Source organism: Passer montanus, unplaced genomic scaffold, assembly GCF_014805655.1.
Source record: "Passer montanus isolate IOZ18808 unplaced genomic scaffold, ASM1480565v1 scaffold35, whole genome shotgun sequence".
In the NCBI taxonomy this organism is placed as follows: Eukaryota; Metazoa; Chordata; class Aves; order Passeriformes; family Passeridae; genus Passer; species Passer montanus.
Window position 1 is genome coordinate 6,546,448 of NW_024368263.1, and position 20,061 is coordinate 6,566,508.

General features: G+C 37.9%; 1 protein-coding gene across 4 annotated transcripts in view; it reads left to right on the plus strand.

Moving 5' to 3' along the window:
- The window catches only part of CEP112 (centrosomal protein 112), a 162,811-nt gene that overhangs the window by 25,878 nt on the left and 116,872 nt on the right, over positions 1–20,061 (plus strand). For 3 of the 4 annotated variants that reach the window (XM_039716386.1, XM_039716388.1, XM_039716387.1), the window contains exons 9-17: positions 6,028–6,114; positions 7,895–7,994; positions 9,163–9,281; positions 10,287–10,430; positions 13,381–13,535; positions 13,859–13,976; positions 14,923–15,018; positions 15,820–15,879; positions 18,384–18,463. In XM_039716386.1, the coding sequence (XP_039572320.1) occupies positions 6,028–6,114; positions 7,895–7,994; positions 9,163–9,281; positions 10,287–10,430; positions 13,381–13,535; positions 13,859–13,976; positions 14,923–15,018; positions 15,820–15,879; positions 18,384–18,463 (959 nt within the window). The remainder of the gene's footprint in view (positions 1–6,027; positions 6,115–7,894; positions 7,995–9,162; positions 9,282–10,286; positions 10,431–13,380; positions 13,536–13,858; positions 13,977–14,922; positions 15,019–15,819; positions 15,880–18,383; positions 18,464–20,061) is intronic. The other variant, XM_039716385.1, reaches the window with a different exon arrangement.

The window sequence follows — 20,061 nt, forward strand, 5'->3', positions numbered from 1 at the left end:
TACTGCTGTGGCTAAGCTGTCTTAATTTCTAAACATATACTGAACTTTTTTAGTCCTTGCTGATGTCAGTGTCTCCCACTGGTGGCAGACATTTGTTCCATGTGGAAGTGGGACCCTGCAAATAAAGCTGTTAAATAACAGGATATGTTGTAGTGCTAATATCCATGTTATGTTCATTGGCCAGAGAAAACATCTTTGAGAGCACAAATACCATCTCCACTTCTTACAGTTGTTGGGATACAGAGCTGGGTGATTTTCTGCTTCTCCTCCTCTTCTTCTTCTTCCCACCACCCCCAGCATGGAAATCCATGAAAAATACATTGTTCTCTCTTGAAAGAGCCTAATGACATTTACATATGAATAAGAACAATTGTCCATTCAATTATTTCTCTGTATCAAGCAAGTGTTTATTAATTTCAGTGTCATTTAAAAAGTCAGATTTTCCTTGATGGAGGAAGCTGGTAACATTTGATTTAGCACAAAACCTCTAATTTTTTAGTGGCTGTAAGAATGGGGCAATGTCGTATTAATTTTTTAATTAAGTGAATATCTAGTTTCCTGTTAAAGAGTAATATGTAAAAATATTGCAACTGGAAATAGCAATTGTATTGTTTTTGAAGAGTAAAGATACAAAGAAGAGTAGATATGTGGTGGGAATTATAAATGTTTGTTAGGTCAAATAATCCAGTCCAGATCATAAACATGGACTTTTGTGGAGGGACCTTTGAATCTGGGCAAAATGCCATGTTTATAAAGGGGCTTTTTACATTCTAATTTCTGGCTGTTCACTTGTTTAATGCTGTTTTTATTTCAGTCCATCTCTGGTTTCCTGAGCTCTTTGCAGCAGAGACTTTCCAAGACATTTATTTCACCTCAGTCATTGCATTGGATAAAAACATTGATGACATTCAATGCTGTAATTAGAGTGGTTAATGCTGCATTGTATCAAAATGTAGTTTTAATTTTGTTTATTTTCTGATATGGGAAGTGAACAGTATTTTTTCCACATCCTGTAAACTGAGTGCAAAGTTTTCAGCTGTTCAATTTGAAAATTGAAGATTAGTTCCAGTATGATTAAAATTTACATTTACTGTAGAAACTTCTCTTCAAATATATTGTCATGAAATATAATTTTTTTCCTGTTTTTCACACCAGTGATTTTCTTTTAAATACCCTGAGTCTTTTTTGTAAAATGTGGAAAGTATTAATATACCTCAAAGCTAGTCTTAAAAATTTTTGAGGGTACAGTGTGATACAGAAATGACACAATGAGATCAGACAGCTTGTTAATGATCAAGTGAAATACACTGTTCCAAATTACCTTAGTCTGAAGTCAGTGTGTATTTATAATAAATCTTGACTGTTTTGCAAGTCCAGTCTCTTCTGTCTTGGCCTTCCTGTATGGTTTAAAACACTGTATAAATTATCAATATTTATTATTTTAACCCTGCATGTGAAAATTGAGTAAGCACAATTTGGTAGAAAGTTTGACTTGTTTGTTGATATTTTTTAAGAAACCTTTTTCTTCTGTGGAAATATCAAAGCTTTGTGTGCTGTGCACTGATTCCTTTTAGCAGCTGCAGAACACCAAGACAAATAACTTTTGTCGTGTACTGTAAGATACACAAGTCATTGTTCTGCATTGTTAGTTCTTACTTTGAAGTTCTCATTTATTGTTTACATCCTTCTCCCCCTTCCTCGCTTCCTCCCTCCCTCCCCCATATATTCATAGGCTTGGGAAAAAAAAAACCAAAACCTGGCAAGCAACAAGTTCTGTTTTGTCAAATAGCCAAAACCCCCAATCTGATGGATGTTAAAGCTCTGAGATGTCCCCCCTGGCCTGAGGGTGAGCCCTGGAATGAGGACAAGTGGGCAGCAGTTCAGTGATTCATATTGCTAAGCCACTTATTGATTTGCTTTTAAATCAGGTATTTCAATATTCTGACAAATTTCTGTAAATGGGGACAAGATAGATGTTTGTCCTCTGTCATGAAAAAAGGAGAGATCCCTTTTCCCCCCCTCCCCTGGAGATTTATGACAGTTGCAGATGAGGCTGTGTCAGTTCAAGCCTGACAGTTATTAAATGTTCCTAACACCTGAGCTGTGCTGTGGGATCAGGACACTGGAACCCCCAAACCCCATTTTCAGATAACTATCTGCTGATTTTGATGGTGTTTTGTTTTTTTAAATGAGGAAGAAAGTGTGACTAGGCACATAAAAGCAGCTCTGTTGCTACCACCCTTCATGGCTTTAAATAACAGGGACAGCACAGATGTTTGACATCAGTATTGTTTACATGGCCTTAGGGTTTAATTGCCTCATTCTCTTTGTGAGGAGGATAAACAATGACAGAAATCCAAAGGAATGATGTTCAGCCAACAGCAATGGCTGCGTTTCATACATAGTTGCAAACCTCCCAACTATAGCTAAATATCTACACTTTTTTTTTCCTTGTCTGAATGGTAACATGCCATAAATTTCATATTCTCTGCTGCCTCCTAACTGGTGATAAAAGATATTAAAACCAACAAGCGCGAGCACCGTAAATTGTGTTTAACAAAGTGAACGACTTAGAAAAGTTGGTTTTATCTGGTTTCTCCAAAACTTGTGGAGGTCTTGGTACTGCTGTAGGTTATTTTGTTTCTTAATATGTGTTTAATAAATAAAGTCAAGCTGAAGTGCAGAGGGCAGTGCGTGGAAGAGCAGCACATGCAGTTACCTTGAGCTGTTCCACAGGAAATTGGGACAAGCTGAGATTTGACATTTGGGATCTGCGGACAGGCTCCACCTCGGTTTGGTGTGGCTTTAATTTGAAAGATATTCCTTGATTGAAATTAGTATTTAATGATGTGCTTCAGCTTTCAAATGGAAGGGGAGGCATTTCACTCCCAGCTGGGGAGAGCTGAGCCCTTTTGCTTCCACCCCAGCCTTCATGAGATCACTGCACAAAACGTGTTTACATGACTCAATTTTGTATCGACGTATGCGGTGAGATTGGGAGTCTGCCTCAGAGAGAGGGTGGGTCAAAAAGCACATTTGGAAATGAAACCAGGCCTCCAGGCTTTGCTATAGGACGCTGTGGTGTTGTCCTCATGTTTGCTGGCTTCTCCAGCAGTTTTCCGCTCAACAAATTGCGTGTTGGATTTTTAAACTGATGTATCATTATTTTTACAGCAAATGCTCAAATTAACACTTCCATAAGTTATGATGAAGATCCATTGGAACCATGGATCATTACAAAATTTACATACTGTTGAAGATTTTTATTTTTTTACCAGCTATTCAGCACAAACACAGCTTTCCTCTCAACACTAGCTGAAAACTTCATGTGCACATCAACTATTGAATTTCAGTCACTTTAATATGGGACTTCTCACATTTCTTTATATAAAATTATAAAATTTTATCTCAGATTGTGGAGCTGAAGATTGTGTGAGCAAAGCAATGATTCCTAACAATTAGGAAAGTTGTGGATGAAGCACATGGGGCAGAAAAGTGCCTGGGATGCTGAAACTTCATTAAGTTAATAGAAGTTGAAGACCTTGAGTACTTTTCAAGGTGTCCCCTTTTTAGTTCTCACCTGATGAGGAGTTGGACTTTGTGACTTTTCACCTATTTTTTTATTATTTTATTTCTCATATTCAGAGGAAAAGCAACCTACTGTGTTATTACAGTGGTTGCATTCATTAAGGGCTGATTTCTGTATCTTGGACACATTTTTCCAGTTGTTTGCTTGCAATTAGCTGTCCTTTTTGGAAAGCAGTCCCAGAACTGTGACATTTGAAGAGATGGCTGTTCTGGTGGAAGGGGTGTAATGAATTAATGAGCTAAAATTGATGGGAACTGGTGCAAGTGCAAGGGCGGTGCTAAGGGGAAGATTAATGAGAATCAGGAACCAGCTTCAAGTACAGGGAGTTCTGTTGTCAGCCTGGGGGAAAACATCCTGTGGCTGAGAACAAACAGGAGCACTTGAAGATTATGTATGTCCATCTTTAATCTGAGTGAAATTCCCGATTTTGATTTATTTTTGTATGATTTTAGTGTACAGAATCATAAAACCTAGACCAGCTCTCAGCTGATACAAACCACCAAGGATTCATTTCCATCAGCTGAGGCATTCTGACATTATTAATGAGTTTTAAATGTAATTTGTGTGGATTTAGTAGCTGTGTGAGGGCAGTAGCTCTACCTCAGTCATTCATAAGCTTTTAATGTAATTCAAGTAGATTGGAGTCGCTTTCATATTTAGTTTCTGGTATTTGTGTTTTTACCTTCATATTTATTTATGGCATGTTCACAAGCTGTCTATCTGGAAGTGGATTACTGTGCTCTTTTTATTAAATCAACACTTATTCATCACCTGGTACTAAGATTTTCTTCTGTAATGTCACTTTGTTGCAGCAATATATGCATATATTTCTTTTCATATATACATATGTGTAGATTTCATGGATAGAAGATTCACTTTTATCATAATGCTTATTTTGGGAAGATAAAAGTGTTGGCTGACAGCTGGGAATATGATTTATTTTCTTTGGATTAATTGTCAACCTAATTTTTTTTCTCCTCCATTAATTTGCATAAATCTATATGCAAGCAGTTGGGAGATGGATTTCTTTATCTGTGGTGTAATGAGTGGTTGTTGGGTACAACTCATCAGTTGATGAGTTCAGAAAATGAAACAATTTTCTGGTTTTCCTTCTCTTTTCTCTTCTTGAGGAGCCTTCTGTGTTTCCTGCAGAGGATTTTTGAGTTGAGTTGGGTTTTTGTAGCTCACATTTTCAAGTCATGATAATGTTGTGATGTTTTCAAGTCCCAACAAACCTGTAAGACAAATGAGTCATATAAAAAATGAACAATTTGTACTGTGTTTAGGGTTGGCCTGTATGAGATAAAGACTCATGCTTGAATGGCAACTTTTGATTAGTCAAGGGCATGGAAAATAAAGGCAGAATGAATAATGCTGTTAATTCCTGTGGAGTTTGTGAGTTGGGATATTACAAGTCAGGTTCTGAGTCGAGCTGAATAAAAGTGTGGGAGCTGGAAGTGGCTGGATGATGATGGGAGTGCAGTGTCCGGCCTCAAGGTGGGGGGACCTCAGCACCAAAAGTCAAACACAGAGTTTTCTGTTGGCCAAAGACCACTTAGAGTCATCTCCTGGAGGGGGTTTGCTGCTCCTTCTCTAAAGTGAGGGGGATCAGGGTCTGTCCTCTGGAAAAGGTTTTCAGGCTTTGCTTTCTGAACAGTGACTGTTAATCAGAGTAGGAGTGGAACAGCCTGAGTCTGAACTCAAGGTGTCACTTTTGGTTTCTGGAAAAGCCTGAGAGGCTGAAATTCCTCTCATAGCTGTCCTGAAGACCGCCTTTAACGGCGTACTCAAAACATGCCAGAGATTAAAAAATACTTGAAAGATGGAAACTTAGACTGAGTAAGAATTGGCAGGGTATTTTTGTGTTGGAGGGGTTCAAGTACAGCTTTGAACAAACACAGGCAGAACAGGAAATGTATTTCAGTGATCCAATCCTTAATCCCATCATAAGTCACCTTTAAAAGGAAATGTGCTTATAATGTGAACTCCGTGAATAATAGAAAACAAACAAAAACAAACCTGCATCTGGGCTAAAGGACATTCTTTGTGTAAATGTAACACCTGCCTGAAGAAATGAAAATGAGTTTACCAAACTTGGTATATTAACAGAAATATTAAAGTTTTATTCCTAAGTGTTTATTTAAATTAAGGATGATAACTTGTTCTGGGCAGTAGCAGTTGTATTTATTGCCAACTCAAACATCCTACAAATCCATTTTTCTGAAGAAATGTTGTAGGATGACATCTTTGGTAACAATTGTATCGAATAAATATGAAAATATTGAGAAACTTGTATAGATTTTTTCATAAGATTTCTTTGTTGGTGACTTCCCATTGCCTTCTGAAAGATAAATGAATTATTAAAAAGTTATGAAAAGGTCATTGGTGTAATTTATTCTTTCTTTAAATCATGTATCTATTCTGTTTTGTTTTTAAAGCTGGAATTGAAAATGAAAATAGCAGAAGGTAAATTTCATGAAGAAAAACTGAAATTACAACAGAAGCATGATGCTGATGTTCAAAAGGTAGGAAGTGTTTGTACTTTTTTCCAAAAGCAGTGTATTAAACAATAATAGAGACTATGATTATCATAAATATTTATCAGTTGTTCTTTAGCTTCTTCACAATTGCAATTAATGTTCAGTGGAAGTCAAATTGTAGGTAACACTTGGCATAAACTGAGAGGAATGCAGAATATTTTACTTAGGAAGGAGAAGGCACTGCAGAAAGGAGATGAAAATACAAGGCAATTTGTTTGTTCGAACAAGACAACCTATTTTACCAGCATAACAGCTTCTGTGGGAAATCATAAACTCGTGATTTTTCTGTTAAAGAGAAAACATTTGTGTTAGAGAAGAATGTGAACAAAATTAATTTTTCATGGACAAAATGCAAACTACAACAGTAGGAAAACCCACAGATATACCACATGTATTCAGGCTCATCCCACAGCAGTGCTTGCTGTCCCCTCTCTCCTTTGGCACTGTCTTAGAGCAGAGGCAGGTCACCAATCACCCCTGGATTTATGTTGCTGCATTTTTAAAGTTCATGTTCTCTGAATTCTTGTGGCACTAACACAGCTCCAGCTCTCTGGGTTTGCTTTGCTGGGTCACATAACAGCCCTCCTGGGAGGATTCTACCCACCCCAAATCACACTGTTACTTTCAATCCCACATTTTTGAGGTGGGGTGAAGTCCTGGGAGATGCCAGGTGCCCTGGCAGGGCTCTGATCCCGGGGACGGAGCGGGAATCCCGGTCCCGGCGGCGCTGATCCCGCTCTGAGCTCGGCATCACTCGCTGCCTCTGCTTTGTTTCCTAAAGACTGAGTCACAGCCTTGGAGGAAGCTGGTTGACACAACTCTGTGACACATCAAAGCCTCCTGAGAGGATGTTAATATTTGGTCAGGTGCATATTTGGCTCATCTGTTCTCAAGGCCTTGGAGCAGAAGCAGTGAGCAAAGCTGAGAGTCTAAAGGAAACAGCTTTGTGAGAATAAGAAATAGTTTAAATGCTTTCTCATCCCTTGAGTTGTCATCCCTTCCTAATTGATGTTAGAATTCCGTCTTTTGAAGTCGTTTAATAACGTTGGATATTTTAGAAAAGGTTAAATAGTGTCGTATTAATCTTTAAAGACACAAAACGTTTATTGCAGATGGAGTAATATTGTTTTAAGATGAAAGCTTCTGTTTGATAAGAGATTTGGGGCACTGTTATAAAATTTCTGCGACTTTAATCTTTATCTTAAACACAAAGTTTAAATTAAAATACTATCTCAAAGTGTGCAAATATTCAAGCTTTTTTATTTCCAAACTCAGCCTGTACAGAAATGTGGGTGTAGTTACCCTCCCATTCGAGTCCATTGTTCCTTAGGATCCATGTGAGGAATTTCAATTGGTGAAGCACAAAAGACTGTAATGAAGTTCACCAACTTATTTAAATATTTCTTGAATCTGCAGAGAATTTTAGATGCTTTTAAATATTATTAGGCAACACAAGTATGGAAATATTTTCTATTTGCAGCAGTAGCACCATGAAAATTCCAAACTTGACAAAAGCAGCACTGGGTTTGCCGAGGCTTAAAGGAAAACAAAAAAAACTCACCTTATAACTTGAAACTGCTTTTTAATCTGCTTTTTCCTACATTTGTCTAAACCAGTTCTTTGTTTATGGCTTGGCAGTTGTAGCTGGAAAAATTATTTAGGTTTGAGGACTGACCTGAGGACTTCTTGCAGGCCAGATATCTTGTGCACTGGTTGTAGTTTGGAATGTTTTGGACTTATGTTAAAATATTCTTTTTCTCTGCAGATTTTGGATAGAAAGAACGATGAAATAGATGTGCTGAAGTCCACCTACCTAAAGAAACAAAAGGAGTCTGAGGATATGATAAGAAAACTGGAGAAAAAAGGTGATTTTTGTCCTCGTGGTTGCCTGCTGTGTGGTGATATTATTGTACTGCATTCATTTGTGCCTGTGGGCTTGCGTGCTCCTTCTACAGACATCCCTTTCTTCATCATTTGCAACTCTTGATTTAATTTTTTCCTTTGGATTCTGAGATTCTTGTTCAGTTGTCTCTGCTGTTCCAACCCAAGTGTTCCAAGAGGCCTGTGATCTATTACACTGAACACAGGTTTTATGACCGTCACCAAAAAAAGTTTCTTTGATGCCACTGAAATATTTTGGCCACTTATTTCCATTTTTTTTTGGACTCTCTGGCTCAAAGTTCATTTTTTTATACATACAGTACATTTTAATCAAACCACAGTGGGTTATTTTTAAGACTGTTGTGGCAGAAGATTTCAAACATGAGTACTCTTGAGTGTGTCACGAGTACAAAACTCACCCTCAGAGTGACTTGTCCACAGTTTTTCAGTGTTAGTTTCTTTCAGAATTCCTTGGAGTCCATTCACACTATGGACTAAGCCACACTAGAAAATAATACAGGAGTTTGGTAATCTATGGACAAAAAGGAAAAGTGTTCCATGTATTTTGTTTCCTGCTCCTTGGGAAAGTAATTTATCCAACAAGGGATGGGGGCTTCTCTCTGTGGGCTGGTGGTTGCTCTTGGTTGGAACAGGTTGAATTGGAGTTGCCCACACTGTTCCAGCTAATGAAAATCCTCAAAACAAAGTGAAACTGTGAATATGGACTCCCCTTTTTCCAATGGTGATGCCATCACTTGCAATTTAAGTTGGGGAACTTCATTTTCATGTATATCTTGGGCATTCAACCTTCATAAGAACGTTATCTCTTAAGGATGCTCATAAAATCAGGTTAAAATAACCATTTTCTTTAGGTTATACAGAGTTTTGCTGATGTATATTTGCTCCTTCAGGAAGCAAAACTCTCTCTCTGAGATACCCTGTAAACAGAGCAGAAAAGAGAGAACACCTTGTAATGACACAGAATTTAAGAGCTACATCTTAAAGCAGCACATGCATTAAGTATTTAAGAGCTAAAAAGTATCAGAAAGCCAGGTCAGTTGGAAAACTGACATAAACTGAGTGTATCTACTGCCAACACTGAAAAATCCCAAAGGTCTTGAATGGTTGTTTATTTTTTTCCATTTTTAACAGTTCAGACCCTTGTTCGTGAGTCCCAAGTTGTGAGAGAAGCCAAAGAGCAGCAGATTGTGGAGCTGAAGAAGATGTGTGAGCAAACCAATGATTGCCTGAACAATGAGTGGGAGAAAAGGGTAATGAACAATATTTCCCTCCTTTGACAGACTCCCGCAGTGTTTATCTCGGATAATACATTTTGTCACTCAAAAAAATAAATATAGAGAATATGTTTTAGGGGCGGTTTTTGTGCTGACTTTATTTTTTCCTGAAGTAATCAAGACTCTTTTTGCTGATTCTTTTGCACCCAGCTGGTCACCCTGTTCCTGGGGTTCATCTGGCCTCCTGGCAGGTCTCTGGATCTGTTAGGGAAGTGTTTATTTCTGGTTGACCTGACATGGAATTTTAATCTGGATAAACCTGCTGCTACCTGCTGTCATGGTGATTCCTTTGAACTCTTAGTCTTGCAATAGGTCATGAATTCTTCAATATTTTTATTTATTATTCAACCCAAGACAGCAGCAAAGCAAAGGGAAGAGCATGTTTATTGTGAGACAGTGTCACCTTTGTCCAGATTATTGTCAGTATTTGTCTTGTTTCCCCCTCTCAGGAGAGAGAGGGTCACGGAAAGGACAAACCCACCTCTCTTCATGAAGTTTGCTGTACAATTTAATTTTTTGTTGCCCTGCATGTAGAAATGAAGTTGGATTTAATTCTTGCCTTCCTAAAGGCAAGACACAATCATAAACCATAAATTGTCCTTTGTGATGAAGATTTTTGAGGCTCCAGTGTTGGGTGGTTTTTTTTTTTTGGGTTTTTTTCTTTTTCATAGAATCCCAGACTGGTTTGTGTTGGAAGGGACTTTAAAGCTCATCCAGTGCCATCCCCTGCCATGGGCAGGGACACCTTCCACTGTCCCAGGCTGCTCCAAGCCCTGTCCAGCCTGGCCTTGGGCACCTCCAGGGATGGGCAGCCACAATTTTTAAATTTTTTTTTTAGAGAAACAATATTTTTTCAGAGAGAACAGAAGTGTGAATACTTGGGCTTTTCACTGATTCTACTCATATGTTATAATAATTGAACACTTCTCAGTGCTAGTTGTAGGTGCCATTTGTTCCTTTGTGCCTGTTTTTCTGGTGCAGCTCCACGATGCCGTGGCTGAGATGGAGAAGGAGAAGTTCAACATCCGGAAGAAGCACACAGAAGATATGCAGGAGCTGCTGGAGGAGACCAACGCCCGGCTGGCCAAGATGGAGGAGGAGTATTTGCAGCAGACACAGTCAACTGTAGGTTTGGTTCTGAACCTCTCACGACAGCAAGTGTCTCTTAAAATGTTAAATTCCATTTGTTTGGGTTCAGGTGGATTGGAAGTGCCCAAGGCCAGGAATGGATGGAATTGTATTTGCAGGGATCCCCGTGGCAGGGAGGAATGATGAATGTGACTCCATGTTCTCAGAAGGCTGATTTATTATTTTATGATACTATATTATATTAAAGAATACTAAACTAAACTATACCAAAGAATACAGAAAGGACACTTACAGAATGCTAAAAAGATAATAATGAAAACTGGTGACTCTCTCCAGAGTCTGACACAGCTCAGCACTGACTGGCCAAAGAGTGAAAACAACTCACAGCAGAACCCAATGGAACAATCACCTGTGGGGGAACAATCTCCAACCACATTCCAAAGGAGCAAAACACGGGAGAAGCAAATGAGAGAAGAATTGTTTTCCTTTTCTCTGAGGCTTCTCAGTTTCCCAGGAGGAAATCCTGGATGAAGGGATTTTTCCAGAGAATGTGAATGCCACAGGATGGGGCTTGGAGCAACCTGGGATGGTGGAAGGTGTCCCTGCCCATGGCAGGGCTGCAATCAGATGGTTTTGAAGGTCCCTCTCAACCCAGACCATTCCATGATTCTGTTATTCATGCACATACATCCTTACTTTCCATGGTGCAGTGCAGTTGTTCTCTCCTGGCAGAGGGCACTGTCCTGGCAGCCAGTCCAACCAAGGATTTTATTCCCCAGATAAAATTAAGCAAGGTACAGCCCGTCAATCAATGTTACACTGATATCTTAGAATCAGTCCTCAATTATAAATATTTGATTCAAGTTAGCAGAACTTTTGTCTTTGTCAGGTTTGTAGACCATTTATATATTGCATCTATTTTCATAGAAACGTGATTTTTTTACTCACCCACCTCCTCTTTGAGCAAATGCTTCTGTTAGATGAAAGATGACATTAAAAGAATTTTAAAATAAGTATTGATTATTCTAATTTATTTAATTTCTTTTTTAAAGTAATTATAAGCATGTAATTAGGTATAATCTGGATTTTGTGCCTGTTATATAAATGATGCAAAAAGCAAAAAAATTAACAAGTACCCTCAAAAAAGCATCCTGTACTTTTCATCAGGATGAAGTACGAGGAAAATTGAATGAGTGAAAAGACAATGTCAAACAAAATTTATTCCTTTATTAATGAATGTTGAATTTAAAAATTAACATTCAGATCATGTCATAGGTAACAGTAAATACAGAGAAAAATGGACACAGTCTGTCAGCAAGATTGAATTTAAGAACCATCAAAACTAGACAGATCTTGCCGAGCAGCTTCTGATTTAATAATTAAACAAGGTAGAGTTCAAGGCAGGGCTTAAGATGAAAGACTAGACTGTCACTGGAAATTAGTTTTCTTTTTTTCTCTCTCTCCTGATTTTTAATTTTTTTTTTTTCTGTTGGTATTTCAGAGTTTCCCTGTTCAGAGTTTCATGTTGTCAGGAATGCCAGTGCTGTTAGCAGGTGGAATTGGCTGAACAGTTTCATTAATGCCATAGAGCTGATAAGGAGGGGTTTGTACCCTGAACAAGGATGAACTTCCTTGAGGGACATGGGGCCAGCCAGGAATTATATTCAGTGGTATATTAAAAATTACTCCTTTTTTAATTATTAAAAAAAAAAACCCCAAGCACAAAGCCCCAGAAAACCACAAAACAAACAAAAAACCCAAAGCAAACAACCCTCTGGCCCAGAAAACCAAGCCCACAGTGAGCAGCTTGGCACGGATGGAGAATTTTGCTGTGCTGTGGCTGTGAAATCTCTGTGGCCACTTGCCAGAGCTCAGGTGGCCATTCAGGTGATGTCTCTGTGTGAGGTTTGTGCATTGGCTCAGGTTCATGTCACCTCTAGTAACAGTCAGGGCAGAGCCTGTACAGGGCAGATAGTTGGGGTTTTATTTTACTTTAGGAATGGGTGAAATTGCTGTTCCACTTCCCTCATCTTCAGGCCTTTGTTAATATAAAAATAATTCTGATACTCACTCTGGGTCCCCCAAGCCCTCAAAGCAAACAACCCTCTGTCCCAGAAAACCAAGCCCACAGTGAGCAGCTTGGCACGGATGGAGAATTTTGCTGTGCTGTGGCTGTGAAATCTCTGTGGCCACTTGCCAGAGCTCAGGTGGCCATTCAGGTGATGTCTCTGTGTGAGGTTTGTGCATTGGCTCAGGTTCATGTCACCTCTAGTAACAGTCAGGGCAGAGCCTGTACAGGGCAGATAGTTGGGGTTTTATTTTACTTTAGGAATGGGTGAAATTGCTGTTCCACTTCCCTCATCTTCAGGCCTTTGTTAATATAAAAATAATTCTGATACTCACTCTGGGTCTGATTTTCTGACCCCATCCTCCTGAGGAGTTCTTCCCTCATTTCCCTGCATATTACCATAAATACAGGGAAGAAGGGGAAGGCCTAGAGTAGTCTCATGCTACCTGCCTGTCCTTACTTTGTTAATTTTTAGATTAGTTTATATTGTGAGATGAAGTTCCAGGAAAAAAATACAACTTTTGAGAGATGCTTGCAATTTACTGAAAGTTACTGCAGTGAGATTTCTGGAAAATCTAAAAATGCTTTGTATATATTATCATCCATTGTGGTTTTCCATTGAAATATTGTTTTCTCTCCCATTTTAAAGGCTTTGTAATTTAGAAATCAGTTGCATATGCTGTTCTGTGTATAGGAGAAAGAGATGTCACTTTGAGGGGGAATAAACACCCCCATTTTGAAGATATATTTATTTTTATATACAGTATAGAATTTACTGTCATGATTGATGACAGCTTTGCCATTGTAACTCTTGTGTCTGCATCGCCAGAGAAACTCATTGCTCAAGGCTGATGAATAACAACTGGGGTGTTCCCTCATTGATGCTGGGCTTTTCTCACTAATTCTCTATTCTTCTAGAACGAGACTGTCCAAAAGCTGGGGGCCCGTGTGCAGCAGTTGACTGTTGAGGCTGAAAATAGTAATTTACAACGTCAGAAATTATCTCAGGAGAAGACTGAGGTAGAACTGCGCTACCAGGAGGTCTGCTCCGAACTTGAGGAGCTGAAAGAAAGGTAATTCAATAACAATTGCTGGTTCAACTTTTAGGAATATGGAATTTCCAGAAGCAAACAGTATTAATTTTGTTCCAGGAACACACTGCATGGCATTTGACATTAGAAAACTCTCATGAAAATATATTAATTGGTGTCAAACTCATTTAAAGTGACCCAAACCACCACCTTGAGGAGTGTCTTACCTTTCCATTATTTATGAGCAGCTCATTCTGTGACAAGAGCACGTGGCAGACGTGCAGACTCCGTGGAATTGATACTGAGCAGGTAAAATGCCAAAATATGAAAGCAATTTCCATATTCTGTTTGCTTGCTCCGTGTAGGTACAAGTTACTTCAGAAAGACAAGGACCAGATTATGCAGGAATACAAGGAGAACCTTCAGCAACTACAAAGTAAATTTGATGTTGATAGAGACTTTCTGAAGCAGGAACAAGCTCAGGTATGCTGCCAGGTGTAACAGGCAGGAAAATGGGGTTTATTTCTAAGTCTTCTCCTCACTATCAATGTGATGTTTATGAATAAATCCAAGGAATTGCTCAGTTCCCCAAATTAGTCATAAGTGTAAGTTTAAATAAAATTGGGGTTTAATTTTTTATTCCAAAATTTGACTGAAAAATTATCTGAGGTTGGTTGGTCATTCTGGTGTGTGTGTATTTCTACAGCTGATTCAGATAAGGTACAATTAGCATCCTGATTTTGTTAGTGCTCCTGTAAAAATTCTGGATACACCCTTGAAGACTTAATGTTTTCATAAAGCCTCTTCCATGACAGAAAATATTTTTTCCAGAAAAAAAAGTCCTGCAGACCTCATAGTATTGAACATTGTATTAAATATTTATGTGTTTAAGGAAATATTTTTATATTTTGCAAGTGTAGGTTTCACCCAAAATGTAATAACTCTTGTTTGTTTCTGGAAGAACATCTGTCAGGTTGATATCTACCAATATGCACAGGTACAGAGATGGTACATATTTAAAGTGATTTTAAAGTTAAATAATTGTGGAAAAGACTCAAGTTTTAAATACCATTTATTAATCCATAGAGCCATAGGACAAGTGGGTGATTGGTGTTTATTTGCTGAAATTCTCTGAGCTTTGATGAAGCTTTACTCCATTTAATTTACAAGATATTTTTCTTTCTACTAATTTTTAGTAGATTTTAGTAGGAATTTTTTATTATTTGGGTGTTTTTTTGTGCTGTTGTTTCCATTTCTGAGCTCACCAGAGGGCCCAAAGTGACGCACCCAGAGCCATAAACTCATACAGGTTTTTTCTCCCAAGTTGATAATTTTTCCAGTTTCTGAAAACTTAAGAGAAATAAATTCAGAAATGCAAAAGAGCTAATGAGGAGTCCAAGACAAAAGCTGTTTTTCTGTTGAATCCCAGCAGACATGTGATGTGATTGCAGAATTACGCCGTGAAATGGCTCTGCTGAAACAACAATTGCAAGACTCTGAACATCAAAGGAAGCAGCAGCTGAGGGTGAGCCCTGACTTTCTTTCTCAGAAATTACCAACTCCTTTTCTTTTATTAGGTGATTTAAATATTTAGATCTCCATCTTTAAATGCACTTCTGTATACCATGCTTGCTTGTTTCTGTTTTATGAATGGAAATATATGAAATGTCACATAACCACAATGTCACGTGTGGTTAAAGGTTGCTTTAAAAAGTGTGGCTAAAAGAGAGGTAAGAGCAGAATTTTCACAGAAGTTTTCTGACTGTTTCTTGTAGTTAAATAAAAGAGTTTAAATCTCTTCTGGTGGATTACAAAGAAGCCTGTCAAAGAATGATGAATATCTTTTTTTTCTCGTAAACTGTAAACATTTTTAAAGTTTCAAAATTGTTTTTAATTTGCACTGTTTAATAGTTCAGTTCAATATTCTGTCTTCCTGTAGGCATTTAAATTAATCCTTCTATCTCAGGGTAATGAGTTCCACATCTGTATCATGTATCAGTCCTGGTTGAGTTTTGGCATCTACTTTTCTTCCAATGTCTTTCATTTCACAGTTGATATAGTACAGAATGGCATTTTAATAGCTCAGGAGAGCAAGTTGCTGTTTCTCTTTAGCAAACATGAATCATGACTCTGGAGATAGTTGTGTTATTTGGTGTTGGTTAAATTCTCTTCTATGTCAGAGAATTTTTTCATGATGATATAAAGTGGGTTTTTATTTTGCTATGAACTGTTCTATATGATAGCTAATGTCTGTGTTTGATGAACGCTCTGAAATGGAAGAAAAATGGGATTTGTTGATTTAGAATACACATCTTTTCCTCTGCAGGATCAAGAATACAAGGTTCAGCAGGACAAGCTCAACTTGAAGCGTGTGTATGAGAAACAGGTAATATTTCCAGGAAAATCTCTCATCTTCTGCACACCTCCAATTTTGTTCTGTACAGAACTTAAAGGTTGAAATTTTGAAACCCCCAAATAGTAAATTTGGGAATCCAAGCACTTCACAAGGTTCGGAAAAAAGAATTGGACAAAATCAAGTAAGATTTTAAGCACAGCTGTTTAAGGACAGGGATATCACCTCTGATTTTAGGAACCTGTTGCCAGGGGATGGAGGCTGGGATGGCATTCCCAAAAAAGTGCCCCTGGCAGCCTGTCCTGTGTGTGTACAGTGCTCGTGGTGGCAGCTGCTGTTACTGGAAGGAAAATGAACTGAATGAAACCTGGCCTGACCTCTGGCAGTGCTCATGTGTTCTCCCACACTCCTTTTCCCCCAGAGTATCTCCATTCCATCCTTCTCCACATGTTCTCTAGATATTGTCAACAGGCATCGTTTTTACATCAGAAACTTCAAGTAAAAAATGTAATTTTCATCAGAAACACTTCATCTTAAAGCACTTTGCAAATCCTGCCTGCTCTTTTAGACTCAGAACATCAATAGGCTTCAAATTAAACTTCAATTTTAGTGACATTATATGTGCAACTCATGTGCAGCCAGAGGGTGCCTTAGATGCCTGTTTAATTGAAAGGATGTGTTACTCAAACATGTCATTGCCAAATGTGGCAAATTTGTAACATAAAATAATGGATTGTGATCCCAGCTACTTGTCACTTGGTAATAGCACTTGTGACATGAATTGTAGAGAGGTTTTGGTTTGAGTTAGTTCCTTCTGCTGACTTGAAGTCAAAACATTCTTTGTTCCAGGATCTGCCTTGGTTTAAACCTAACCTAAATTTGTCTTTTTAGTCAAGTCATAGATTTTATAAATGTTGAACTCAAGAAAAATCCAGGATTGGAGTGATTTGGAGGCCAAAATGAAAAATATATTGGCAAAATTTGACTGAGATTTGAGGATCTTTTAGGAGAAAGGTCTTAAGCAAGGGGTGAGAGTGTGTCAGCAGTGCCTCCAACCAGTGAGCCCAGGGAGGGAAGTTGGAATTCTGCATCAGCAAACAAGGAAGCAGAGCCTTTCTTTTTATAGATAACTTGACAGCAGTTTGTTCATAAATTCTGGTGTAACTGTTTTCAAGCTCAAATCTTTGAGAAAGGACGAGAAGAAAAATGCCAGTGAATAATCTATGGGTATAAATCCATAAACCAGGATGGATTGGCCCATAAAATACTAAAACAAGTAAAGGAATCATGAAGTCTCTGCTGCAATCTGTTCACTTAAAAACCTACCCATTATCTAATAATCTTTATGAGTCTGCAGTGGCTGTTGCCTCTGAGGATACTTAAACATCAAACAAATCATAGGTAGGAGCCTTAAATGTCACTGTTTGATTAAATGTGCTTATCTGCTGGATCAGGAACCAGTTAGGCTAAATGGCTTTACAAGCCAAGGAAACACCTGCTTTTTATAAATAATCGACTGCTTGTTTTCCAAACATTCAGCTCAGCATCAGGAGAGTGACAGATTATTCCTGACAGCCATTCCCAAGCCACCTGTTGAATATATAGAATTTTACCTGGTTTGGCAGTAGCTTCTTCATTCTCTAGTAGACAGCTCATGGATTTGGAGGCTCTTGAAACCCAACTAAGTGTTCCTGGAGTGAACACCTCCATGGAACTGCTCCCAGCAGAGAATTTCTGAATGTGTTTTTTCACTGGCCTACACACTTAGTAAAACACTTTTTTTTTTTTCATTATTTTATTTCTTTATTTTTTCTTTATTTTCTTTATTTTTATTCTGTATTTCTTTAGATTACAAATGACTGTAGGTGGATAAAGGATTTCTTGTATGTCCCATCCCCACGTTGTTCCTTAAGCAATTCTAAAACAATAAAACTCTTGGATTATGTACAAACTCTTGGACTTAACCTCCCCTTGGCAAAAAACCTTACAAAAACTTGTGGTTTGGACCGTGCCTGGGAAGTTGCCAATTCAAGGGGTTTTGTAACTATTTTTAGAATTATTATTGCTAATTGTTCTATTATTATTGTTCTTTAGGATGTTTATGTATTTATGTTTGATATTTTTTATTGTAAGAATTGATCAGAAGTGATTGAGTTTGGGTGGTCACAAATTGGTGAGTAGGAGCTCTGCACCTCAGAGAATACAGGTCACTATTTTAGGCAGATTCCTATCTGCTCTTCTGTACTTACATAAAGAAAATCTAGTTCCTTTTTTATGTAATTACTGAGATTTCTTTATTCTAGACAGTAATATTTACTTTGAGAAGGAAAATAGCTCATTGGCTACATTCCCATACTTCATCTCTCTGTTAATCTCTGCTTTTGCATTTCACACAATTTTAGAAATCCATGGGTGGTTGTCTGCATCAGTGGAAAAGGAATATACAAATAGTTTTTAGAATTTAAAATAACATTGATTTATCTTAACTCAGACACTGTTTTGGCTAAAATATCTGGGTTTTTTTCTTTAAATGGCAGATTAATGGCATTCGGAGTGATCTGGATAAAGAAAGAGGGGAAGCTCAGAAGAAAATTCGCCACCTGGAGCAGGCTCTGAAGTAAGTGAATGTGGAATAATTATTGAACCACACCCGGTATATTTAAATATTTATTTATTTATTAATATTTATTTATTAAATAAACATATCCTTTATGTAATCTAACTGCCCTCCTATAGTTTTTTTCCTGTTTTAAAGCTGCACCTTCAGGGTTCTGATCAACTAGAAAAATGAAAAAACTAAAGAACCAACTGACCCACATTTGTTGACTTTTAAGTGGTAGGAATAAAATAGAATTAATGAGAATTAATTAAAACAGATAGAGTTAATGATGTCAGCTGGTCGTACTCTCTCAAATAAATGGGCCCAGGTTCAATTCAGTTTATTCATAGGAAGCAAAGAATCAAAACTAAAGACTTCTTGCTTTGGACTCTTCTAGAAAATGAAATAAATTTGAAAGGTGTGTTTACTTAAAACATATTTGAATAGATGATGCTTCTGATTTTATATTTTATGTTTAATATCCACAAATTATGAGTGTAATGCAGATTTTTTTCTCTTTGATACAACACTTCTTTGTGGGAGTACTTGTTCTTCATGTGGATCTAAAGCTGGGAGAAATGCTCTGTAGCAAACAGTTTTCATTAACTAACTTGGAACAGGTTTTTTGCTGACTTTGTCCATGAACAGCTAATCAGGATGCACCAGGTTTGATGTTTTCTATGCAAGGGAGTGGTTTATGTAGAGCAGATGACATAGGACAAGATCGACTCTTGCTGTGCTCCTTCCATTTTTGATTATGTAAATTATTCTTTCCATGTGTTAATCCAGTTAAAAGTCAAAGCTTTGGAAGTAATTTCTAGGGGAAACAGATTATTCTGAGACAAACCAGAAGTTATTTGCTGAAAGTATTCAGTTTAATATCACAATGTACCTTATCTAGTCTGGGAGAGGCAAGTAAAGATACTTTCATTCCATAAAAGTGACAGGGCTGAAGTCTGTATTTCTTTATTTCTATAATCTCTGAGGTATTTGGCATAAATAGAGACTATCTTAAATCACTGCAGACATTAATAAAAACTCCAGCTTTTAATCTTTAAATTCTTTATGCTGACTATTATTTATAATTTTGGGGAGGTTGAACTGTTATCAACTGCACTTAATCTTTTAGTATTTTACCATCTGATTTGTTGATAATGAAGCTGCATTAATTTTCTTCCACATCTTTCAAATAATGTGTCAGTTTGCACTTACTTATGTTAATAAAACCAGTCTGGTTTGCAGACTGGTTTTATTTGCAGCCCAGGGTTGATCCCCACGTGGGTGCAGAGGAAATTCTCTCCAGGCAGGATCTCTGAGCTGCTGGGGGTTTGGAACCTGAAGAACTCTTGCAGGAGCTGAGGACATCCTCAGTTATTTCAGATATTCCTTGGCTGTATTTAAGCTTAGGTGTAGCTTGGAGTTGGAGTCAGGATTTGAAAGACTCAATTTAAGAGCCCAAAGTGCTGGTGATGCTCCAAGGGCCATGGATTAAAACAATGTTGGCAGAGCTCAGTCCCAGCCTTGTACCTCCTGTGGGTGAATCCTTTGGCCAAAACTGGGCACGGGTCAGCTCCTGGGATTGAAGAGCCCTGGGGGGTGTTCAACAGGCCAAAAAT